Here is a 27,181-nt window from a genome sequence, read left to right on the forward strand (position 1 = left end):
GAGACTCAGGGCTTCTGAGTCTTGGGGTCCCTCCAGGGAAAGTCTGGGGGACCAGAGCGAGGCAGGCGCTGTAATTCCTGTCTGGTGGCAGCGAGATAAGAGCCAAGCTGGTAATTAAGCTTGGAGGTTCATGATAAGCACCCAGATTTTGGATGCTAAGGTCCAGATTTGGGAAGAAGAGGCTTATTACAGCCTGAGCCTCACTGTGTATTTTGGGGGCTGGGAACAAAGGAGTTTTCATGATGACCAGATAAACCAACACTGTTGTGTAATTTAGGGGTTACCACCACAGAATCTGATACTGTTGTGCCATGAAGCATAAGGAGTCCTGCTTATAATGAGTTTTCCACTACTTTCTCTAATCTGTGGGAAATACTGGAAACCATGGTACAACCCAGAATACGTCATTCCCACTAATAAGCTCTATAATCTTCCCAGGCATAGCAGTAAATTTTGGTCAAAAAAATCTTGATTTAAAATCAGTTTCTTGGAAACTCAGTGAGTTAATCTGAATTTGTGAAAAATTATCATGTATTGTTTTGATAAGGTCAGAGAGCCTTGTATAAGTAATTAAGTATAATTAAGTCAATTGTACTTAATTTTCATTATTTGTATTACCATAGCACCTAGCAGCTTGCTACCCAAGCATCAGAATGAGTAGAGGGCCTGCCACATAACATAGGCTATAAAGAAATCCTCTTATTCTGTCTTAATGATCCTGAGTCTCAAACAGAAAAAAAGATTTTAAGATAGGACAGAATGAGGCACAACACATTTCTCCAACAGGGCCTTTCTATCCACCAAATATTAACTGCATATAACTAATTTGTGGGCCAAACAAGGTTTTACCTTCAGCCTTTCATTTAATCATGTGTATGCCTTCTGTACATTGCATGACATTGTTTGATCTCTGACTGTCCGATTTAAGGTCCAATCCCACAAAGCATTTCTTATTGACTTCAGTGGGACTACCAGTTTTGAGAATAGGTCCCATATAGCCTAGTCCTGCTTCCAGCGAAGTCAGAGATAAAACTCCCACTCCATGTCTTCTGTTCTCTTCAGCACTGAGCACTGCTGCCACTCAGTAAAAGTTAATGATCAACCCAGGCATCCTATCAATTTTATAACTAGAAAAGGGAGTTTAATAGAGATTTCCTTTTTGCCAAGCTAAATTGCTGCAAATCTGTGTGCTGCAAGCTCAGAAGAGGACTCTTAGTTCTGCAATTCACTTCCTGTTTGTCAGAGCCCAGGTATGGTTATCTTCAGGGGAGAATGTGAAGACACAGAGGGCCAGGCTCAGCTAATCTTTTGTGCCTATGTTGTATAGCTTGGTGTAAAATCAAGTAATATGACTAGAGAATGTTGAAGACACTATGAAAAAAAGATTTCAAACCCTGTTGTGAATAAATCAAGAGATCCATACTCCTGGTGTTTTGTAGATGACTATATATTTGTGTGCTCAGTTGGTTTCAAGGGGGTCTGGCATATGCTAGAAGTCCATATTTCCAGGCAGTTTTGTTTAGATCTTCTAAAACTTCCATATTTAAGAGACCTTTAAATCATTTCAGAAGATGGCAAAGTATTATTTTAGGATAGGATGAATTTAAAAAAGTCAGACAAAAAAAGGCCACATCTAGCAAAATATCTTTAAAGAGATTACAGTAATTAACCTAATGCTCACTTTATAACAAAGGGAAATTTTTGTAAATTCAGGGCTAGTGTAGCTAGACTGCCATTCGTACTCTCGCTCGCTCGATGAGAGCTATGGAGTACATGTAGTACCAGTTCAAGTGGATATTGCTAGGCGTCAACTTTTGCATTGAGCAACAGTGAGTCTCAAGTCCCCCTCCCCCATACCCCTTCTGTCTTGTAAATATGCAGAGTGAAAAAGCAGCAGGATGTGTGTGGAGAATGACCCCGAGGAGACATTCACACACTGAGTTGTTTCACTACATATTCTAGCATAGCCTGCTGGTAGGCAGGAGGCACTTGGCCCGGGCAATGCTCAGCAGCGCACTCATTAATGCAGGATTGGATTCCTGTACACTCAGCTCCGTTTATCATTTTTGACTTTTCACATACGCAACATTCCTTCCATCAGCACCGTGCAGGACGAAACCCTAGCTCTTGCCCACTGAAGAGGAAAGTACTGCCTACAGCATTAAATGGTTGTCATGAGAAACTTTCACCTATGTAGCGGTTGTTGGCAGAACTGGGTGACTACTGTAAATAAAGGGTTTGATGTTCCTGCACACAGTTATGTTTAAGAAAGTGAAAGTGTTGCCTTGAGTGCAGGGGACTGGACATGATGACCTCTCAAAGTCCCTTGAGATCCTATGAGCAGGTGAACACCATCTTAAGTTCAAAGTGTAGGCATAGCCCACAAGTCTCTACTTAGCAGGGCCTTGGTGACTGTTCTTCAGAGGAAAGTGCAAGACGAACTAATAGGCAGCTCTGGGATAACATGTCCCTAGGGAGTTTCTTAACACCAGCAGTGAGAGGATAGCTTACATTCAGAGGCTTTGCATCCTTTCAAATGTACTGTTTTAGTATTCATTGCAATTCCAAATATTCCTTTTATGCATAGAACTTTGACCTTACTAAGCTACTGGCCTCAAGGGTGTTCTCTGGCATTGAGTTCCAGGAGCTGATTGTGCATGGTTTTAAAGCGTCTCCTCTTTTCTTCACTTTTGATTTTGCCACCTTTCAACATCCCTCTTTTCTTATAAGGAAGATGAACAAAGGTTCCTGTTCTATCCTCAGTGAATACTCGCAGGCTGATTTTTGTGTCATTCCACATTATTTGTCCTAGGTCTCAATTTTATATTAAGGCGAAAACTTATTTTACAGACCAAATAGAGGGAACAGGTACTGTGAAATGCCTAGTTTTAGGTCATCTTCTAAACAGTACGAAGGAATCAAGAAGCCAACTTTACATGGAGAAACAGGTTTATACCTGTTGTGACCATTAATGTCGTACCATACAGATTATAAACAACTTTTTTTTTTTGTTTTTAAATTTGCCACAAGATCCTGATTCTGCCAGAGAGCTGCGCTTTATAATTTCATTTTGGGGCAGTGGGATTGCTGGTTGCTACCAAGTGTTTCTGAAAGGGGAAGTAGGAGTTCAGGCCATGCACCATCTACCTGCCAAAAACTATTACCCCTCTCTCTCAAAAAAAAACCTAGAAATCACTTATGAATGGGGAAGTTATGAATAGATTCTGTTATTTAATTGCAAATTTCTATTGCTCCTGCATAAAGCATTAGTAACACACCACTGCTGTGAAATACCTATAAGTGAATAAATTGTTCATTAACTGGGGACAATGATTAGGCTCAGACCACTTCAGGATTCTTAAAATCACCAGGTCCACTGACTGAATTAAATGCATAAAAAAAAAATCTGCATTACTTTAAGATAAATTAAGTGACAGTTATGCAACATCCTTTATTGGCAGAGGAAACTTGCAGGTGTCAATTACAGAATCCCCATTAATTCTTCCACATCCCTGGGGGTTTCTTTAGACTGGTCCACACTCAAGTTCTTGCTTCAGCTACGGTGGATAAATCAGCCTTCTTAAAGCCAGCCAAAAGGCTGCATGGAGATCATGTTTCCTTCCACAAAATGGGAACAGTTGGTAAATTTCTCCTTGCTGCACAAGAGAGTGAGATCCAATTTCAATAGTCCTATACTTTAAATTGCTCATGTTTTAGGGTGATCTACAGGAAGTAATTAAATATCTTATTTATAAATACGTTCATGAAGACATAGAAAATACATGATACTAGGAATGGAAAACTAAAACATGTGGATCCAGCTGTTCAGTTCACTTGTTTTAGTACCTGAGTTTATAATATTAGCGACAGGTGGCTAAATGTAGGTTAATCTGATCTGGAAACTGCATAAGGGTATTATAGTGAGTGGGATTCCAGCTCAGACTCTAGAATGATACCAATGTAGTTTGAGGCATACCAACATGACAGGAAAAAGGAAAGAGTATTAAATAAAACCGTGTTTAAGGAATTTTTATTAAAGCAAGAATTTTATAATCCAAATTACGTTTCTTTGCTCAGCTATCAATTCTCACTGTTAACTAAAACAGTGGTGATATTCTGAGCTTTTCCACAGTAAAGAATTACAAAATTAAAGAAAGGAATGCTTTAAATTTCTGTACTGTGCTGAAAATTCTTTTCCCCCGGGTTTATAAAACATTAATTTGTATTTTTTATTTTACTATTTTTTTTTTGTTTTAAATCAATAGGTAAATCTAGGACAAGCATTAGTTTTGCTAGCCCTGGCATTTGCTCTGTACATAAGCTTCAAAGTTTCCTTTCCTTTTTTTATTTATTTTATATTTTGCAATGTTTTTCTCAATATTTAATCATTTTTCCATGTTTAGATTTTTTTTCTTCGGTGAAGCGAAGTTCTAGTTTGAAGTCCCGGATCCTTCTGTAAACAAGAATAGTGTTAGAAGCTGTTAATGTGAAAAAATTAGTAACTTACAGTAATATTCTTCATTTTCATAGTATCTTCTATATAATGATCTAAAAGATCGTCACAAACATTACAAGTTCATGTACAGATGTGGAAAGAGGTACAGAGAAGTTGTGCCTCTTCTAAAGGTCATATCTTCTCAATGAGAGTTGAAACTAGATCTCTTATCTTTGTACAGTGCTTAGTAAAATGGGGCCATCGCTCATGGGGCTACAGTCATACAAATAAATAGTTTGAATTCAAGTCCTCCCTACTCTAAGCACGGGACTATACTGCCTCATTCTGAGACAACTATTACCATACACTTAATTACAGCAATGGAGAACACCTAATTTAGTAACTATTCCCAATGGCAAGTAGTAATGTGTCATGAAGCCCAAAAAACATCACAGTATGGGCAAGCACATATGCTGGTAAGTAATGTTGTGATAGTAGTAATGAAGGATCTTTCCAAATAATTCTAATGTTTAATGATGGTAATTTGCTGGATATCAAATCTGATTCTCCTTTAATAGTTGAGAAGATGAATTAGATACCCAAGTAGAGCTCCAAGACAACCTACATTAAATACGAGCAAGTTTCTTGGAGAACATTACCAAATAATCCTCTCTCTTCAGATACATGTTGAGTTTGGGCCAAAATTAGAATTGAAAACATTTTCTTTTCAAGTAGTGTGAGCACATTTTCCCCCTGTTCATCTAGGCACAAACTAAAAATGGCAACAATTGGCCGTTTAGAAAGACTATATTGAAACTAGTGTACAACTGTTGTATTTGCTCCTGCAAAATAACAGATCATGATGAAACCAGATGATTTGAATTCTCTCTCCTCAATTTCCTAACCCCATTTTAGGGACCTAGATATAGAATTTAAACTTTCATTTTTAAAAAGCACGTCCCTAGCCATTTCCGGTGAAGACCGTTCAAAAATGTTAACTTATATCAGGGGTAGTCTATTTTTTGTCAAGATCCAAATGTCTTGGTCAAGGTGTAGTCAAGGTCCAGACTCCACAGAAAATTAAAAAAAAATTATATGTAAATAAAAAGATTTCAGGATCCGTTCAAAAACATTAGTGGTCTAGATTTGGCCTGCAGCCCGCGTATTGACTACCCCCAACATATATAAAGTCAGGTAATGTGGTTTAACTGGACTAAACACTGGACTGAATGATGGGACTTCTGCACTGTAATCATGACTCTGCAATTCTGTTCCCTTTCTGGACCTGGTCAAGTTATTTAACATTTCTGCCCCAGTTTCTCATCTGTAAAATGGAGACAAAAAATTTAGCAACCTCATGGGGAGGACAATTTTTAATTGAAATATAAAAATATAAAAATTAAATTAATCAGCATGTAAAGAAAATCCTGTAGAGTGAATTCTATATACACGGTTAGTTGGACAACTGTCACTGCTGAGGGAATTCTGCAAAAAGTTACGTGCACGATTTTAAAATTCTGCAAATTTTCTCAATAAATAATGTGGTTCCAGCATGGTGGTGAGGAGCACCGACCACTGGCTACACTGAAGTAGAAGATCACTCTGAAGCCCCCAGTTCCCCCAGTACAGGGACTTGGCAGTGAGGCTGCACTCAACCCTCACAGTGCAAGGGCCGGACCTGCCCCAGAAACACCCTGGGACCCCGCCCCTCTGCACCAGGTACATAGATACTGGAACTAAGGGTTTGGGAGTTATTGCAGCACCCCCAGGCTTGAAGTGGTTTCCATTATATACAGGGTTTACAGTTTGGTTCAAATGTAGAGGGGCAAGAGGTTTCTGTGTGGGGCAATCTGGGTGTGGGCGGTTCACTGGGAGATCTGGATGCACAGGGGCTTGTTGGGGGGTTCCAGGTGCAGGGGCAATGGGAACTCTGCAGGGAATCCAGCTGAAGGTGGTTGGGGCTCAACAGGGGGTGTCTAGGTGCGTCATGTCCAGGTGTGGGGAGATGAGACTTGGCAGGGGGTGTTTGATGCTGGGGCTTGATGAGGTGACGGTCCCGGTGCAGCTGGTTGGGACTCTGGGAGAGTCCAGATGTAGGGGGTAGGATTTGTCAGGATGACGGTTTGATGGATCTGGTTAACGGGAGGCCTCAGCTGTTGCCAAGGGGACATGGCATGCTGGGCTCCTGCTTCCCCCTTGTTATTCCCCTATCCCCTTTGCTTCCCCATCTCATTCCCCTCCCCTTGCCCTGTTGCACAGAAAAGAGGAAGGCTCCCAAGCACACAGAAGGGGAGCATGACTGGAACTAGGACCCAGGAGGTGGCGTTCAGCTGCAGAGTCAGCTGAGCTGACAACCTCCTTCAGCTGGGCAGCTTTGTGCTTGCAGAAGGGGGCGGGGGGAAGAAGAGGGAGAAGCCCAGTGGCAGGTAACCCTATGTGCCCTCTCTCTCCTCATACCCATGGTTCTGTCCCCCCGCTGGCGGGCATTCCCAGGCATTCTGCAGGGTGGGGTGTTCAATTATACACAAACTATAGCATAAATAGCTGAGCTCCATATCTACTGAAAAAAGGGAATCCTACACATACTATATAAAAAAATCCATCAAGTCTGTGTATCCTAAAGAACATTCTCATCAAACCTCCTCAAAATTCTCAAGTTGCCATTTGAATAATTATATGGATGGCGATTTATATTTGTCAGAGGTGGTGATTTCCTCCGAAGTTCTAATTTATGATGTATTCCTCAATGAACTGTATTTCTGAGGACATTTACATTTCAATTATGGACAGTATCTTCTATATTGCTAATTAGGGATATTCCTTTTACAATTCCAATTCTAATCCCCTTCTCTCCCCCCTCCCACCCTATTGAGGGCTTTACAATAGAATCTTGCAGTTGCATTTATGTTCAGGTATTAATATCTTGCTTCTTTTTATTCTGAAGCAAGTATATGAGTAATTTATGACAGAATTTAACCTTCACATAGCTGCACATAACTCGTTTGAGGAATAAAAAGGCCATCTTTAAGTAGTCTCAGGTTTACAAGGTCCCAGATTAGGGACAAGCTTTAGCAAAGTCCTGCATCCCAATAGCTCTAGTAAATAGGTCAACTTAAACTAAAGGTATATTTTTATATAATTCCCTTCTTTCCAAATTATTGTTGCCAAAGCTGTCTAATGATAGTCTATTTAACAGTAGCTTATAACTAGAAACTTATTTCTAGGAGTACAGAAACTTTAGCTACAGCAGGTCATATTAAAACATTCTTGACTAACTATATACACAATAAAATGCCAGGAGAACACCCTGGTCAGATGAGAAAAATTAAGAATGCATTCTGTAGGAAAACTTACATATTAAACACTTGGAACCCCAGTGGGATTGTTAACTGCTTTCTGAGCAGCCTCTTTAGCTTGGTGGGCTTGTAGTACAGCTACAGCTTCATCAACCTGATAAGATAAAACAATTGTTACAAAAGACAATGCTTTAATTTCAGTAAATTTAAGATAGTGAAGCAGCTAAATTACACACAATACACATGTAGCATCAAAAGGAGGGTTTAGATGCTAAAAGTCTATCTACCTTCGAACGAAGAGACTCAGGAGACTCAAGCATATGCAGGAGTTCAGAGTTGTCAATCTCCAACAACATACCAGTGATTTTACCCGCCAGAGTAGGGTGCATAGCTTGAATAAGGGGAAATAGCCGTTCACCTAGAAAAACATTAAAACTCTACGTTGGCTACAGTGATCAATGTCATTAAAATTTAATTTAGCCTTTAACAATGCTAAACATAGGCACTAAAATCTCTTAAGCAATCTATGGACTTGTATCTAAATTCCTCAAAATTATTAAAAGGTTAAGTATTATATCCTACCCACTTGAATGCTAAAAATAAAAAATCCTGAATATGACTGTATAAAACTAGAGTATCAGTTATTAAAAACAAGATTAAAGGAGCCTTTAAAGTAATCAGCAACTGAGTCTTTCCTTTGCATATACTCAGAGGTTAACTCTGTTGCAGAAAAGTAGTATCCATTAAAAGCCTAAATTACAGCAGTATCAACCCCACTGCTATGCATTCCATGCTCTCACCTAGTTAAGGCTTTTGCATTAGGTAAACAAATCATTGGTTTATTGGAATAGAAAATACATCAACTGCCTAATCCTAACTTAAAGTGGTCTGATATTTCATTCATGTCTCTCCATTCTACATCTGCTGAGGACAGACAGCAGTGCTATAGTCAGATATTAAATCCTACAATGTGAAAAGGGGCATACTTTCATCTTAAAAACTCAACCATGTATCCTACAACAGGAGGATTCAAAATACTCCTTTACAACTGATTAGAAGCACATATTTTAAAAAGTTTGATAACTATTTAATCTCTATTACAATTGGCTAGTGGGATCAAATGTACATACCTAACATCTGCTTTTGTTCTTGTGGAGGGGCAGAAGCCAACATGGAAGCAGTCAAGGGTTCCTGACCTTGCACATGGACAGCTGGCTGCAAATTAATAAAACATTGTACTTTAAAGTTAAATTCTGGAACATTCAAACATATTTTATACCTCCACGACTTAGAACATAAGAACGGCCATACTGAGTCAGACCAATGGTCCATCTAGCCCAGTATCCTGCCTTCTGACAGTGGCCAATGCCTGGTGCTTCAGAGGGCATGAACAGAACAGGGAATCTTCAACGTAACAATCATGCCTGCATATTTGTCAAATATTAGAAAAAATTATGGCTGAGTAATTTTCTTCAAGAGGCTGGTAAAAGATGATTGATACTGCAAGACACACTAGTGCTGACAATCTCTTGCTGAGCATAATTTATATATATTAAGCAAAGCTCAAGCCCAGAATGTATCATCAAGCACTTGGGTAGTACAAAACAAGTAGAACAGGGTCATGTCCTCCTCAAGAATGCTTGAGATTTATTTTAAACTCCACGCTTGCAAACTTGGTGCCACAATCTGGTACCTGAATTTTGGCGCAATGGGGGGAAAACTAATGCAGAAGCACAAAAAAATCTCAACCACATAAGGTGAGAACTCAAAAATATGTAATATCACAACAGAAAATAAGTTTTGTTCCCAATATATTTCAGAATTGTGAAAAATAAAGCCTTAAAATCAGACTCTGATTTCAATGATCTCAGTGGTAAAGGCAGATGCTCTACAGTTGATATAGATTAGGCAAAAGAAAAGTTTCTTCAGCAAAGACATCACTTGGCTACCAAAACCAAGACTACATACCTGCTGCATAGCAACCTGTGGCTGTGTGTTAAGATGTTGCTGAGGATTACGAACACCTGCAGCATACTTGTACTGTGGAACTGTGCGTACAGCAGGAGTGGCTGCAGCAGCAGCTGCTGCAGGACGTGGACCCATTGTCTGTGTTGATGTATTCGCTGTAAAGATTAACATGATTTATATGTTAATAATTCAGCTTTCCTTAAGCTTACATTTTATACAAGTTAATGAATTGACACAGTGTTAGGATTATACTGAATATCTAATTTTAGTATTGTATTATTTGATTACAGCAATGATAGGAAATAAAAACACCGATGGTCAACCTGTGGGCTCAAAACCAAAAAGCATGTTTCTTTTCTCATTATTTTGCTAATTACTTGTTTCTCTTTAAACACTATAAAAAAGCACCATGGAGAGAACATCTGCTTTTGATTAAACATGTTTACTTGAATTTCATTCTACCCCAGTCAAAATTAAAGGTGATTCTCTTTTTCAATTAAAACATTTTGCCAATTAAGTTACTCTAAAAATTACTTTAAATGATTAGATGTGTTACTAATATATAGCTGACTATAAAGAAAAGCACAGTCAGAATGTAACAGTGGTCCCCACTTGACGCTGATCTCCAGACAGTACTGTCATGTGATATTGGCACTTCTTGTTCCCATCTGCAACAATGTTAAGAGCTAAAAATAAATGTTTACTCAATATTATTCTGCCACATAATCCACTGCTGTAGTTACCACAGGAATGGTACAGATACAAATGGGAGGGGGAGGGGTAAGGGGAGGGAGAGGCCACCCACGCAATATCATTAAGATGTGGCCCACAGTATGAAAAAGTTGAGAACTCCTAGTTAATATTAATCTAGTGGGTTAAGTTGATATATATATTGAGCAACATCTTCTCATAGTTGCAAAATAATTGGAAAATACAGGTTATGACTGAGAAGGAGTAAACAAGCAGCCTCCCCTAGAGACACAAGGTCAGCCTCAAATGTGCAGTCTGGACAGGGCACATTCCTAAGCAGTGAGAGGGTTTGATACTAGAAGAGGGGTAGGTGGTAGAGAAATCACAGTGAGGGAGTAGGAGGACAGCAATCTAACCTGGGAGGGAAATACTGAGAAGTATGAAATAGCCATATAGCCATAAGCAGAAGAGAAATGGATGGTGCTATGAGAAGTAGGCACCTCCTCAACCTTCCTTAGACATGCTGGGCTAACATGTTAACTGGCCATTAGGAGGTTAGAAACCCCAAATCAGCTAGGGGCAGGTACAATACAGAGCAAAGAGGTGCCTCCTCTGCACTACTCAGCTTCAAAAAGATATTTGAAATATTATTCAGCATTAACAGAATCTCTGAAGTGTGGCCACAAATGAGTTACATACCTAAACAAAGGTGGATATTGGTGCAGCCTGATGAAGGAACATGCAATTTTTAAAACCTGAAACTCACCAACACGTTGTGTTGACATGACTCGTGGAACCTGTGAAGAAGCTGGCCTCATGGTACTAAATGGTGGTCTGGGTGCTGCTGGGCGGATAGCACCAGGCATGTTCTGGAATGCTGCATTTAAAACAATGAGTGTTTAAGTTGTATCATGTAACAATATTGAATGGTGATGGAAGACTGTCAGTCATTTTTTTTCCCTTTGCCATCCTCACATGGCATGTTAACTAGTATTATAGATAAGGGTAGAAAGGGAAAAGTCAGCAGTCTAGTTTTTGGAGGGTTGAAATTTAACCCAATGACAATTTGTGATACAGCTGCTTAATAAAAGCTAGGTGGTTTATTATAAAAAACTATCAGTTATACTTTAAAAAAGTTAACTTTAAATTAGGTCTCCTGGCAAACATCTGCAAACAGGAGCCAGAACTAGCATATTACCTTTCTACCAATTACACGTAATGATCAAACATTTTTATTTTAGTGCCACATAGTTAACCTTCGCTAGACAATAAGCGTTCAGTGAATGCCCCTTTATTTAGAAAGTTAAGGAGACTACTTACGATGAGGTCTAGCACCCTGAGCAGTCCAGCGAGGACTTGGTCTGAGTTGAGCAAGCTGGCTAGTTGGATAATATGCAGCACGGTTCTGAGTCTGTCAAATAATAAAGCATCTGTTTATTAATCTTGATGTACCTATTCCACCCACCATTCAGGCATTTCTAAATACTTTCTTCTATAAACTTTCCTAATTCAAATATCTGAAAAACATACTGATTTACAGAATGTAATGTGTGGTTCCATCCAGACATTTAGACATTTTCATAGGTTCATCAGTACTTAAATTCATAAAGCTGGTGATTTTGATGTTACCATACTAACATTACAGATGTTTGAGTTATAATTTACTGCTAAATCTAAACAGATTCTATCAATGGTATAGAATATGAAATTAATTATTTCTATACATACCGGTGGGAGAGCTGCCATGAAGTAACCTGAAGGAGGTGCTGGTTGGTAGGGGTTGATTACAGGATTAGGTACTGCTCTCACACTTGCCATTCTCTGCATATATTGGTTGGTGAGGTGAGCCTGGCGCTCTTCTTTGCGTTGGGCTAGAGCTACATATAATGGTTTAGTGGCCACAATTCTACCATTCATTTCTGTGACAGCTTTGGTTGCTTCTTCTGGTGAAGAAAAGCATACAAACCCAAACCCTTTGCTGCGGCCACCTTCCATCATGACCTGCCAAAAAAAAAAACAAGGTAGTTTTTTAAAACCAGTCTGGAGCAGGATGCACAATTTGGTACAGATAAGAATTGAATTCCAGGTTTCTGAATATTATTATTATTATTATTATTATTTTTTTATACTTTCTGCAAGTAGAAGGTATATGATGTATACTGCTTAGTTTTGAAACATAATATACCCACTGTCAATGCTGCCTTCTGCTAGGGAAAAAAAATCCAACCCAGTTGACTGCAAACAGCCAACATTCTGATCTAACCTACAGTTTTCTAAGAATCAAATAATCTATTCCAGCTTTGAACGGAGGAATATCTAATTTAAAAATCCCCTTTGATAAATTGCTCTGCATACAATGAACCTGCCAGCTCCTGTGCCAGGACCGTCAATGGCACGGGATGATTTTTGTTGTTTTCTTTCAGAGCTGGTTTATTGGATATAAGTCTATCCTCTCGCAACACTAGTCACTTCAGGCCTATTAGTAAGGAACAATATGAATGAACCACTGCATTGAAAAAATATTTGATTTTTTGTTAGTAATGTCAGCATCCATCCATCCCAGATATAAATTGAGATTTCTGGAGTTTTTCTATGGTTGATTGATCTGAGTTTTTATTAATTTGTGAAAAAATGAGAGAAATACTCATGCAGTGGTTCATGACCACGAATGTGATACACAAAGGAGTAAAGGTACCGTAGACAGCCTATAATGCATGCATTTTTAAAACTATTATGTATCACTGTGTCCAAAAATACAACATGAATACACTTTTAAAAACCATATGATTTTTTTAGTAAGAATCAGTACTCAAATTTTAATGATAGTTGGATGTAGGGGTGGTTGTATATCTCCACATCTTATTTTTGCCAGTTGATAAAAAGTTGAATGCCACTCACTTCTTAGGTGACAAACCATGACTTACTTTCTTTCATACAAGACGTTGCAAAACACAAATTAAGTCTAAAATGCTAACTTTACCTTTGCACTAGTGATTGTACCAAATGGGGAGAATTCTTTTCTTAGACGTTCATCATCAATCCCATCATCAAGATTTTTCACATAAAGGTTTACACCCTAAAAAAATAAAAATTACCCTCTTTAGAAAAAAGACAGAATTGCTTTATTTAAAAAGATTAGTAATAAAATAAACATCTTCATTCAATTTAAAAGTGTAACCTGGTATCTGGTGATCCTGTCCTGCTTCATTTGTTCGAATTTGCGCTTGAGCTCTGTTTGTCTTTCCACCTTTTTCTGAGCCCGGCCAACATAAATTTGCTTTCCATTCAGCTCCTTTCCATTCATCTCATCCACAGCCTTCATAAATAAACAAAGGGTTACCAATGCTCATAGTATATTAAACCTAACATGTTTTTTCAGCCACTGACTAAAGCAGTTTAAGTGCACAAGTTATATAAAATTTCCAACAAAAACGAAATGTTTTCCCTGCCTTCTGCCACAACAAACAGACGTAAAATATGGTTAACTGAAACAAAGCCATCTTTAGAACCCCTTGGATCATATTTCATTAAGTATAAGATGTTACGTACAAGTGTATTTTCTGTCCAGCATATGGACTAAAGAAAAATCGAAAGGAGACAGAAGTAAACATTCATCAATTGTACTGTTAAATGCATTTAAGAGACTATTAAAAGATATCCTCTAAGAATTTTTCTGAGAACCAAGGCCCATAGAGAATACATATCCAAAACCCACAACGTGTTCAGAGCCCTGACTAACTCAGGGCTAGTCTTCATTCAAGTTAAGTTGACCTAACTACATCACTCTGGGCTGTGAAAATTTTATACCCTGTAAGCCGACCTACCCCATGGTGTAGACACCACTAGGTTGATGGAAGAATTCTTCAGCCAACCTAGCCACAACCTCTCAGAGATGGGTCAATATCTACAGCTACAGCAGCGCACTTGTGCCCCTATAGCATGTCTAGTATAGGCATACTCTGAATCATATGCAAAGAAGATTGTTAAAGGGCCATAAGCTCAAAAATCATACATCTGCATTTCACCCACAACTGTTAAACATGTAAAATTACTGTCACTTAAAGATTTAAGAGAAACTTTTCCAAATTTTGTTCACTTTGTGCATTTGACAGTGCCATCCATATACTGAATTTCCCTTTTTTCCTCATGCATCTTTCACACATTTTCAAAATAGGACAATATTGAACATCAATTCTAAATTGGTAAGGGAACTCTAGCAGAGGCAATACTTGACACTAAGATTTTGAATTTATAGTGTATCCTCTTCAGTGTGAAAGCTTTAGTACAGGTCTATGTCTATTAATTTAAAAGCTTTTTTAAATGTGTATTTACCCAATATACTGGAATCATTTGTCTACCATTGTGCAAATGCATTACAGTTACTAAAGTGAACCATTTTTCATAAGAATGTAATATATATATAGAACACATGAGAGCTTAAGTACACTCAGACTAAGAAAATGTGCAAACCTAAATGTTACTTATCTGTTTATAAAGTGGGATTTATTCTAATGTGTTGTGTGCACATTTGTGTTGGTGACAACTGAGGGAAACTAAGATGCTCTAACTTGCAGCCATGTAACATCAGCCTGCGCTTAAAGCAGCATTTTCTGTCTTGCAAATCAATAGTAATAAAGATTATATAGGCCAAATTATGTCCTATTTTTTTCAGTGTGTTTCACAAAGGTGTAAGTAACTATAGTTTAAACAATTCTCCATGTATACAAGATGGAATAGAGTCCTCAGGTCAGTTGTCATAGCTGTGTTGCCTCTGCAATGCAAAAAGAAATAAAAAGCAGCGCAAACCATATGCTGTTACTAAAGCAAGTAGATATGGCTGAATACGTACAGGAAACAGTTTCGTTCTGTAAAGTTTCCAGTCTTAGTAATTTTTAAAAAACAATGCACTCTCCCTGCCCACTTGTCATAGCCACCTGCTGTACCCTGCCTTTCAGATCATAAGCTCTTTGGACCAGGGGTTACTTACTGTTTCCACAATGCCTAGCACAACAAGACCCAAACCCCACTAAGGTCTCTAGGCAATATTACAATATAAATGTTAAATAGTTTAAAGGCCATTATATCATTTCTAGACAGGACTATTTCTGGGGAAGTAGCAAACTTAGTGATATGCTCCAAACATTCAACCCAGAAGTCTTCTCAGTGTGAATCAAAAACCACTACATCATCCAAAGTAGCAGATTTCATTCCTGTTTCCTCACATCTTTTCATAAAGATCAAATCAATAAACATTTGGAAGGATCTACAGGATGCAAAAAGAGTTTGTATTCAAGACTCAAAATTACTAGTCTCCCAGAATGATGCATCTAAAAGAAAATAATCTGGGTAAACTTACTTTCTGGGCATCTTCATGTCTTTCAAAGCTAACAAAGCCAAAGCCTTTGGATTTTCCACTCTCATCGGTCATAACTTTCACACTTAAGGCAGGGCCTGAAAAAAGTATGCAATATTTATGTTATATGTACATTCTACATACCCATCTGTTTGGCGGTTAAATCTTAGTATAACCTGCAAGAAGTTAAATTCTAAAAAACTTACAGAAGTAGTAAATCTGTTCCATTCACAATACCATATGATGGTATGAGATCTTACATACCACCTGAAGATGTGGGTTTTCCATAAAAATCCATTTTCCACACGCCCCCGCCCCCCCCTTTTTCGGCTAAGTTTTATAACATCCACAGGTTTGCTAGGTGCTTGATAGTACAAAAGGACACAGTCCCAGTCCTGAAGAGATTATAATCTCATTTATATTATTCAGCATCTAACTACGGCTTGCGTTATCACTGATACTATACAGAATGTCTGTTGGTCCAGAAATGTTCCAGTTGCTAAGTGTACAGCAGATTCCTTTCCTAAAGAATGCCCCAGTGTGCTGCCATCCTTGGCCCCTAGAAGCACTTTCTACATGAGTGATGTTTACTTAAGTCTCTTGGCCAAAACTTTTGGTCACAGTTGCCTCAGGTTATGCTCCTAAATCTAAATTTTGGTATTTAAATAGAAGTTGTCTGATTTTCACAAGTACTGAGCATCCACAAATCCTACATATGCCAATTGAAGCTCAGTACCTGAGAAATAAGTCACTTGTACTTAGGAGCTTACATTAGGCACTTGGTGTTCTTTACTGAAGTTGACAGCAAGATTCTGCATAAACAAATGGCGCTTTCCTAGATGAGTTTACCTTAACTGACATAACCCTGAAATTTTATGACAAAATTTCCATATATTTTATTTCCTTTGTACAAATGCACAGACAGGGCTGGTAGCCCCACCTATTAAGTTTGCCCGATACTTCTCATTATAAAATTGTTTTCATTTCCTTATAATTTTGCCAAATCAACAATTTGGGCTGAAAGTTTCCACGCTTGGTGTCTGTCTCAGGCCCAATTTTTCCAGAAAATTCCAGCCAAAACAGTCCAGTCATTTCAGAGAACAAGGTTAGGAGAAAATACATTGTTTAGCCCATATTAAAAAATTCTGGTGACCTTTTCTTTGAAAAGCATTAGTGCCCTATGCTTTGAAGCAGGACTTGAATTTGGCATAGGAGTGGACTTTCTGTCAAGGACATGCCTTTTGCTGGCCCCATGAAAATCTAACCAAATTTGGCCAATTTGTAAGCCTTACGACAACAGGTTGGAGGGGATGGGTCAAAAGACATCTGCCCATTTCTGCAAGCAGGAGAATCTATGCCCACTAGAGCACTTCCAGAGCCTGGAATTTACTTCACTCCACCCTTTCACAAATGATACAGCTGGCATCATATATAACTTTAAAAGGACATTAGTCATCAAGCATGCATATGAATTATGAAATACTTTTTGAAACACTAGCAAGATACTTCATGTGACATCTGGAATTAGAACAGTACATAATGATCCATATAAATCAGAACTAGAATTTCAAGTTTTATACACTAGACTCTTTCCTCCATATAATTTGCTAAATGTCCTATATCATGACCCAAGTCAGTAAGTAGAAGATGGCTTGGCAGATGTATTAACATGTTTGGAAAAACCATTTACAAAGGTTTTAACATCACTAGCTTCAATAGTGATGTCATACAGTATGAATTATTAGGACATGAATGACAGCACCAATACAGACTTTAGACATTAAACAAAATTGCTATGCAAGATTAAATTTAAACATCTTGACACTGATGTTGTCGATAGCTTAATTTTCTATATTTCCATCCTTAATTCAGAAACCAAGCAAACAATTGTGTGGAATAGAAGACCCTCAGAGGGAAGAATGCACAGGGGTACCCGCATAGCAATAGAGATGTAATAAAGGCATCATTCATTTACACATCTTTCAAAGATCCACTATTCAATGGCCATACCAAACCTAAAAGGCTCACTTCCTCATTTCATTTGAAACTTCAAGATCCTCAAAATGTATATGTATTATTCAAATGTAATGTCCTCCTGTTGTTTTTAAACTGGATGAGGACATTTCTGATGGCCAAGTTCTTATGTGCGCTACTCTGGACAACTGAAATTCTTTAGTGGATATTAATCACTTCTCTGGATCTGAACACTGAACTGACAACTAACTGTTCAGCATACATGCATTTTAATTATCTCTACACAATGGCCTGAACCCTAATGTTAAAAGGTTTTAACAAGCAAACTGAAGCTTGTCTATTTGCTGTTGTACAAACAATGTGGAAAATTAAGACATTACCAAACTTGCCAAAGAGTTCCTTAAGTCTTTCATCATCCATGTCTTCTCCAAAATTCTTGATGTAAACATTGGTGAACTCCTTTGCTCTAGCTCCAAGTTCTGCTTCTCGTTCTTTACGGGATTTAAACCTTCCAACAAATCTAGTTATAGGAAACCAAAGTGACTATAGGTTAAAATGAATCAATCCAGGTCTAAGGTTCTTCCTAGACTACATATATCAGCAGATGGCCAGACTAATATTCAACCATGGGTTATTTCTTAAACGCGGTACTGATCAATGATAGGCATGAAATCCGCAATGGATAAAATACTTAGGATACAACTTTACAAGAGACAATTAGACTATTCTTTACCACTTAAATCCTTTTTCTCAGAGTAATTGTGATAATCTTACCAAAGACTTGATAGAATTGTAATTTTCATTAGTGTAAAGCTTATTTTTCAGCACCATCAATCAGACAATGGGGAAACAATTATAGTGGTTTCTGCTATACTGAAAGTTTTTTGTAGTCTTCAAATATTGTTTCCATAGCCCATCTGACTTTTAGGCAAGGGACTTTCACTAAACCCCCAACTTTCCTCTTCTCTACAGAAGCCTCATATCATAGTGTCCCTCCTTACTACTAAGAAGGTATGGATCTGACTTGCTCTTGAACTGGCCAATGCCAAAAGATGACTGAGAACAGTGAGGTCAGTTCCTACCAGCAGAGGAGGAATGTGCTGTTAGCACAGCCTTTGTTGGCCCACAGAATCACTTCAGCACGATCACAAATGCTACTACATGACTGGTATAGAAATTGAATCATTCTTCTAGTCTTTCCAATTATATTTTAAAAATTACCCCACTGGCAAACCCACATCCCAATCGATATGGCTCAGCAGTCAAAATTTAACATTGGCTTGACTTGGTTTGTAGCTACATTTGGACTTCAATGTTGGTGATGCCTGGTACTCTGCAGATTTTGATAGTCAGGAAAATTGTTAACCTACTTTAAAATGTTCTTTGGAAGACTGGACTAGATGACCTCTCGAGGTCCCTTCCAGTCCTATGATTCCATGATCTAAATAGAAGCCTGAAGCAAATGTAACTTTTATGATACACTAAATCATGCTTAGTTATTTAATTTACAGGTTTTTTCAGTGATTAACCTGCTGGAACTACTGGGCTAGTTAAAAAACCACCACTATCTATTAAGTGCCTCAATTCAGCTAAAATCATGGTATACAGCTACTTGGAAGAGCCTCCCATAGCAACCTTTTACAGAGCAGGGCCTCACACCTCTAAGATATGGACTCTCCCTGGCTGCTGCCTCACTCCCCCCTTTATGTATAAAGGAAGATAACAGGAAAAAAAGAATTCTGATTTTCAATTATTCCCATTTTACTAAGCCACTACCATTCTTAGCCTGCCCTCCAAAAGACTGTTACACAGCCATGCTTGTGTCGCACATGCTAAGTTTTAGCAGTACTGTGGTTTGGAACAGGGATCATTACTATGTCCTAAGAACCTTTTGTGTAACACATTCAAACCTCCATTAGACTAGGAAATAGGAATCCAGAGGTCAAACAAGAGCATTTTTGTCAGTTTTTGATAACACCTGCTGTTTCGAATACTTGATGGATTCAATTTTATTCTAGCCTGATCTAAAGGATTTTACTCTGGCCTGAAGACCAGTAACAGGTCTTAGTGTCCAACTGTACTACATTCAGCTGCAAACACCTTAGCTGCAACATTATTTTACCACCATAAATTGAGCTTTAAGACTTTAAGATGTCAATTTTTATTTACATTCCTCTTACCTTCAGCACATGCATCAATATATTTACAGAACTGCACTAGATTTTTAATCATTTTAAAATTAGCAACCTATTTAGAAAAATCTGCCTTTTCTAGATACACTTCAGGAAGTAATCTACTTTAGGCTGAATTACAGTCTGTTGAGAGCCCCAAAGTATGTATTTATGTACTTACACTTTGCGGTCATTAAGCAGCATACCGTTCATTTTTTCAATAGCTCTTTCTGCTGCTTCCTGTGTCTCAAAATGGACAAATCCATAGCCCTTAGACCCATTTTCATCACATACTACCTATAAGAAAAAATGTCATAACATGTCAAACAGCCCCAGTACAGTTTTGTAGCTTCTAATATCAAATCACTGGGCACATTTGCTACTTTCCACTTACCTTACAGGAGAGGATGTTTCCAAAAGCAGAAAATGTATCATACAAAGCTTTATTATCAATTGATTTGTCCAAGTTCTTGATGAAGATGTTTCCAACACCACTTTTGCGTAGAGATGGATCACGCTGAGACCACATGATGCGCACTGGCTTGCCTTTAATGACATCGAAGTTCATGGTATCCAAAGCTCGTTCAGCTGGAAGAGACACTAAAGTTAATGGGAAGTATTAAACCATTTATCTTTATCAACACACTAACTCCATCTGAAGTTCATTAATTCTTGGTAAACTTGAAGACATTAGAGAGGTTTTGATAATGACTATCATACTCGCATCTCAATCACCAAAATAATTTTTTGTTCAGAGATTTAAGTTAAGTAATTAACTACATTCTACCAAAGAGAAAAATACATAGATTGGATTGCGCATGGTAGGATTTTCTCTGTTCCTGGGTTAACAAGAGCTGTGATCACTGTGGACACCTTGTGCTCAAGATACAGTATGGAAAAGCAAGGAACACAACATATCAATTGGTGGCAACCTTTCTACCCTTGAAAAGGTTTACTGGCATTCCTACACCAGCAAACCCTCCAGTGCAGATATAGCTTATACCAAAAAAGCACTTTTGCCAATATAACTGATATCAGTTCTGCATTAAATAAATTATAACAGCAAAAACACTTTTATCCTGATAGCCCGTATGTAGATATAGTTGTCTTACTGGTATAAAAAGTTGCAAAAAAATTGTACCTTTAACTAACATTACCAGCAATTTCTTGTGTAGACCTGACCTAAGTCAGGTTCCTGAATAAGTCCAATACAACCCTTAGAGCAACATGTTTACTAAGATGGTGTGAGGCGCAGAAGGGGGATCCAAGAGGGATGAGAATGAAAAAGCAAGACTAGGACATATTAGTTGAACCAAGCTTATATTGTTTTCAAATATACAAAGAAAGACGTGAACAGAGTGAACAATGCATGTGGCAAGCATTTAACTCATTAGCGTAGAAATACTATTTGTACTTCTAAACAACGGATTTAAGGAAACACTTTGCCATACTTTTTGTATACAAACTCTTTTTACGGATAAAAGTAATAATTTTTTTTAGAAAATTTGCAAGATGCATAAAGTATTAAGTATTAAAACAGCAATATGAAATAATGGAGAGAAGGTGGGTACATATTATCTTTCACTGGACTAACTTCTGTTAGGAGAGAGACAAGCTTTCAAGCTTACAATTTACACAAATGTACTACATCTCCCAGACCTGAACACCTCCATGTACATGCAAGAGCTTGTCTCACATAGCAACAGAAGTTGATCCAAAAAGATATTACCCACCCACCTTGTCTGTCTAATACAGGGGTCAGCACCTCTGGCACGCGGCTCGCCAAGGTAAGTACCCAGGCAGGCCAGTTTGTTTACCTTCCGCATCGGCAGGTTTGGCGGACCACGGCTCCCACTGGCCGCAGTTCGCCGTCCTAGGCCAACGGGGTGGCAGGAAGCTGTGGTCAGCATATCCCTTGCCCGCACTGCTTCCCTCTGCCTCCATTGGCCTGAGACAGCAAACCGCGGCCAGTAGGAGTTGCCGTCTGCCAAACCTGCTGACATGGCAGATAAACAAACTGGTCTGGCCTGCCAAGGTGCTTATCCTGGCAAGCTGCGTGCCAGAGGTTGCCGATCCCTGGTCTAGTATCTTGGGACCAGCACAGCTACAACACTACATATAATATGAAATAACGTAAGTTAGTTTTTAACCACTCCAATAGAGGTCCACGGCCAACTTTGTCCGTGGGATGGTAATTCCTAGAAGTAACATGACAAAAAATCACAGGCATGTATGAAAAAAGAGTGAGAAGTTATTTAAGCAAGAAGTAGTGATGGTACGAAATTATGGTGGACCAGCTTCTTTCAGTGTTTATTTCTTCATATAAGTCTAGAGAGGGAGATCAAAACAGAGCCCCAGTAGATGCCTGAAGTCTCAACCAATGATACTACAGAGAAAGTGATGCGATGTAAGCAGCAACCAAATCAGAAAAACCTTTGATACAAATAAAAAGCTGTAATTATCAGGACTAAAATGTTGCTCACTTTCAAAAGAAAATCATCAAGTATGGAATTATCCCTTCTAACCTATAAGCCTGTAAGCTGTTTACAGAGCATTCTTCACTGTTATAGTCATCCACAAAGCTAACACAACTTCTATGAAAAAACAGAATTAACAAATTATGAGCAAAACGGAGCCTGTCCTTTTCACAACATAAGAAGACTTTGAAGCATTTTAGTGTTATAGTAGGAAAATGTTAACAGAAAATCAAAATACTGTACTGTATTAGTAAGCTGTTCTTTAAAAATAGTAATGTCATTTAACCATTTTTTCTAAGTGGAAGAAGGGTCAAATGTATAACGAGTTGTAGAATTTACTGCCAATTTCCATTTAAAAATCTACTTAAAATTATTTCTAACAAGATGAATGCTGCCTAAATTTCTAATATTTTATGCATTTTTGAATTGCCATCTCATTTCTATCTAAAGAAATGCATATCATAGCCCAAGGAAAATCTTTATATCCTTATCACTGCCTCTTTTGATAATGCACATACCTCTGTTACTTCTATCTTATTTTCAGATTTTCACATTAAACTGGAAATGTCTTTGTGTTGAAAGATTACTGCTCTGTGGTAAGTAAGTAGGTACATACAACTGATGGGGGTCTCCTACTTGAAAGAAATTGATGGAAAATTGGTTCCACTTAAACTCTCATCCAAACAGACACGTTATCCCTATATTCACATATAACGGTATCAGTTATAAAGTGGAAGAATAAAATGAGAAGAGTATTTGCTCTGGAGAAAATATTAGGTTGCATAAAACACTTTATTAAAATTGGTAAACCGGATAAAAATTAAAACTGTACAAAATGAAAGTTTATTCTCCTACTGAATAAACTAATGCAATATACACACAAATTTAATTCTAAGATGGAGTAGGGGAGGATGGACAATTTGGGTGATCAGTAGTGAGAAATGGAATCTCATGCGAGGCTAATAAAAATGAGAAGTTTTTACCATCGAAACAGTTGGTGGCCAAGTGAAATGAACTGGAGGATCAGTAAAATTCTCAGTTACCACAACTGGAGATAATTAGAATCATCATTGGCAGTCTTAGAAGAGGGGCCAAAAATGAGTTAATTATTTGTTTCCAGTAACACTTAAGGACTTGTGCATATATATTAATTGTTTGTAAAGGACAGTGTTCCAGGACACATTCCCTAAACATTTGTTCCAGGGTGAGTCCAAACTACCCTTTTACAAACATATTAACTACAGTAAGTTAATGACCATCTTTAAGGTTGGTGGAACTTTCCCCCATAGACAAGGCCAGTGCAAAAAATCTGAACTACTGTTGCCCATGATCTCTGGTCTGGATAAACAGCTATCATCAGCGTCTATGGCTGCCAATTTGGCACCTTCCCCGAGCACTGAATTCACAGCAATTCTTAAAACAATAACCTTTGTATAGAGAAAAAGTTTTCAATTCCTTTTCCATCTGTAAAGCTATAGTCACTTGGCATAAAATGAGGACTGAACACACTTTAACCTCAAACTAGATATCCCAATCAGTCACTGGCCTTTTTACACATCTGTAAAGTTATAATTAATAAAACTAACTGCATCCAACATATTTCAGCTTCTTTTCCGTAAAGGACTGTGCATTAGTTTGTAAGAGACAAATAGATTAAATAGTTAACTTATTACAAAATGGCCACACCTACTGAGTTTACCCATGTTATACTTTTGCTGATTCTGCTTAAGCGTCTATTGAATGAGTCATTAGTTCCCATTTTAGTCAGTCAGCTTCAGAAGTGACTGCACTTTGTCACTTTATAGAGAATCTGCATGGAACATATCCCATAATACCAGGAATGGTACTGCTAAACAGATACAGAAATATATTTTAGTACACTAAACAAAATGCTGCAAACATTATTTAATCTAGAAATTGTCTGAAAAAAGCTGCTGTTTGAGACACTATTTGCACATAATTCTCTCTAGTATACAGGGATTAGACAAAATACCTGTGTCCTAGCTCTGACTGACACTGACTCACTCTCATCAGATAAATCAGAATTAAGTGGAGATACTTGCATACCTCACAAGGGTGTCATCAGACATAATTAGTGTTTGAAGAGAGTTTTGAGTGTCCCAGATTAGTTGTACTCTATATATGAAACAAGAATTTCAAAGACCTCTTAACTAATTACTAATAGTTAATAAAACAAAAATAAGATATGTTGAAGTACAGATAAGAATTAAGCCTAGATTGAGAAAAGGCAGAGAACTAGTTTTAATTTGAATTTTGAATTAAGTAGGAGTCAAGGATGATATTTCAGCATCAACTCAGTTTTTAGGCCTTTACAGGATTATCTGCAAAATTCTTCCACAAATATAGCTTTTGATGGTATTTGCAAAACTTGTTATTTTAAAAAAATATTGCAAGGTTTAATTCACTAGATACAGTTTGGATATATTTTGAACATTGCTGTCACTTGAACATGAGGTTGTAGTGGAAGGAGAGATTTTCAACCAAAAAAGTTGTACTTTTGAAAAAGACTTAGTTGTGTGTATACAGCCTTCCATCCCAAAGGACCTCAAAATAATTTACAAATTTAAATGACACTAACTATATGGAAGGATCATTATCCACCACTGAAATCCAACTGCCTCTGGATGAAACAGCAGGCACTGAAGAACCAACAACTCTGTATTAAGAAAACAACTTATCCAACTGAAATTGCAAATAGAATTTAGGCATATAGCAGAATGAAACTACCTATTCAATCCAGTGACTAAAGTGATAAAATCAACCCTTGTAATATACAAGGGCATGTTTCAATACAAAATCAGAAAGAAGACTGGCATATGTTGAATCACCTAAACTTCCTAAAACACTTACATATGTCATGAAGTTACCACATCAAAGTACTGACTGGTTCAGTCCCAACCCACCCTTTTCCCTTGTGAGAGCTGTCTGGATCACAACACAAGAGTAACAGTTGTACGCCTTTGTCAATTTAAAACCAGACAAATTTATGTTAAAAATAAGCATTTAAATCCTTTTATTCTGAAATATTAGTCAAATTAAATTAAAAGCTCTCTAAAGTGAGAAAGAATTGTTAAATAGGCTGAAAAGACCATATCTACCATCCATATAGACAGTTAATTTAATATATATAGATGCCAGCAAACCAGACACAGGAATTTGGCCATAACATATACATAGGAAAACTAATTTCAAACACCAGTGAATGCACATGCCTGAACAGTTGGGAAATCAACTGGTGCAGACTCCTTAACATTTCTAAAAATACATATTTTGGTATTTGGCAAATTGTGCTTTAATCAAAGTTATTTGAGATAATGACATTTCATAATCAGATGAGTCATTCAATTTCAAACTGGTCAGATGGAGTCTTCAAAATATAATTCCAAAGGAAGGCCTTGAATGCCAAGGTTCACCTTGAAGCTAAATTTACAGATTATTTGTGAACTGCATAAAAATAATTTGTCTTGCTTTGCTTTAACCTAACTTATAACTGTACCAACACGGTAATGCAAGCTTTTACAACTCAACAGTACACATTGAGAAATTTATTGTAGACAAATTAAGTACCAAAAGCAAGATTGCTAGATGACACAGACTGTAGATGTTCAACTATACATTATTTCAAAAGTAAAACCCTACATTTTGCTCCACGCATCTGCTTATAACGCTTTAACATTTTTTTACACCCATCCATTTCCATAGACATTATGTGACTTCATATCCGAGTACTAGGTTATTTCACAATGGCCTGACACTTCCACCTTTTACCACTTCACCACGTCATGCCTACACACCCAATTCTTAGGGCAACAGTGAAGGTGCTAAATGTTGTGGCATTTCCTTCAAACAGGCTTTAATTACAGTTCCCTCCGTGTACTCAGCGTATTAACCTCGGGAGAAATACCTGGACACTCCCCTCCTGGTGACCACCGATACTTGCACGAGCCCAGGTTCCGGAAACCAGGGAGTCGCTGCAGCGAGGTCGAAACTAGTTTTGAGCAGAGCCGGCCGGGCCGGCGCTTACAACTCGGCGAGGTACCGAATGCTCTTCCCGGAGACAGAAGGCCTCTGGGAGGCGAGGCCCGTCTCTCGAGTTTGATGGGTTCGTATTTGCTTTCGGTTCCCGAGTAAGCGCCTCCCCCACGCCACGAGGCGCAGACACAGCCCCAGGCCGCATGTCACCGAGCAGCAGCGGCGGCTCCAACGCACAAACTTCCCCAAGCACCGCGCCAAGTTTTGCTCGTGTCCCAACATCCCGCACCCCAACTTCCAGCTGGGGAAATACCGGGAGGAGCGGAACCCCTGCCCCCTCCCAGGGAGGGGCCGGAGAGGGGCTTCAGGGCTCTGCAAGGGAACACAGCACCAGCCACCCAAGGGTGCTGCTGGGGGGGGGGGGAGCACTCTCCCCGGTTCCGACCCTCTCGTCTCATACTGTGGGTCTGCCCCACTGCCCCCCACGGGTGCTCACCGTCGGCGGGTTGCTGGAAGTTGACATAGGCGTAGCCTAGAGACCTGCGGGTGATCATGTCCCGGCAGACACGGATGGAGAGGATGGGCCCGGCGGGGCTGAACTTCTCGTAGAGCATAGCCTCGGTGACGTCGGGGTGCAGGTCCCCCACGTACAGGGAGGCCATGGGGTAGCTGGGGGCGCTGGGGTTCATCCTGCCGCCGTCTCCAGCAGAGGAAGGGGTCACACTGACGCGAGGAGGCCGCGGCGGCCCCGGGTTCCGTGAGGGGCGAGTGGAAGATTCGAAACTTAACGGCTCCGGGATCGGTGGGGAGAACCCGCGTCTCTC

At 38.6% G+C, this 27,181-nt stretch overlaps 1 protein-coding gene across 2 annotated transcripts; it reads right to left on the reverse strand.

Annotated features, from left to right (window-relative positions):
• Nucleotides 1-4,013: 4,013 nt before the first annotated feature.
• On the reverse strand, nucleotides 4,014-27,087 carry PABPC1 (poly(A) binding protein cytoplasmic 1). Of its 2 annotated transcripts, none has more exons than XM_032801628.2 (15): nucleotides 26,854-27,087; nucleotides 20,282-20,475; nucleotides 20,069-20,184; nucleotides 18,106-18,236; nucleotides 15,746-15,840; nucleotides 13,568-13,705; nucleotides 13,370-13,465; nucleotides 12,118-12,390; nucleotides 11,710-11,800; nucleotides 11,156-11,266; nucleotides 9,700-9,854; nucleotides 8,862-8,946; nucleotides 8,019-8,149; nucleotides 7,790-7,885; nucleotides 4,014-4,453 (listed from the first exon to the last, which is right to left on the reverse strand). In XM_032801628.2, the coding sequence occupies exons 1-14, from the start codon at nucleotides 27,044-27,046 to the stop codon at nucleotides 7,793-7,795; spliced, it is 1,902 nt and encodes a 633-aa protein (XP_032657519.1). In that variant the 5' UTR covers nucleotides 27,047-27,087; the 3' UTR covers nucleotides 4,014-4,453; nucleotides 7,790-7,792. The 2 variants fall into 2 exon arrangements, with proteins under 2 accessions (XP_032657519.1, XP_032657510.1); XM_032801619.2 differs by having other exon boundaries at nucleotides 18,097-18,236.
• Nucleotides 27,088-27,181: the final 94 nt, after the last annotated feature.

Source organism: Chelonoidis abingdonii, chromosome 2 (genome assembly GCF_003597395.2).
Source record: "Chelonoidis abingdonii isolate Lonesome George chromosome 2, CheloAbing_2.0, whole genome shotgun sequence".
Taxonomy (NCBI): domain Eukaryota; kingdom Metazoa; phylum Chordata; order Testudines; family Testudinidae; genus Chelonoidis; species Chelonoidis abingdonii.

Coding starts and splice junctions, on each gene's coding strand:
- PABPC1 (XM_032801619.2), bottom strand. CDS start 27,046: ATGAACCCCAGCGCCCCCAGCTACCCCATGGCCTCCCTGTACGTGGGG. Junction 18,237..20,068: donor CTGCTTAATGACCGCAAAGT/GTAAGTACATAA, acceptor TCCTATAACTAG/ATTTGTTGGAAGGTTTAAAT. Junction 12,391..13,369: donor GTACAATCACTAGTGCAAAG/GTAAAGTTAGCA, acceptor TTTTTTTGGCAG/GTCATGATGGAAGGTGGCCG.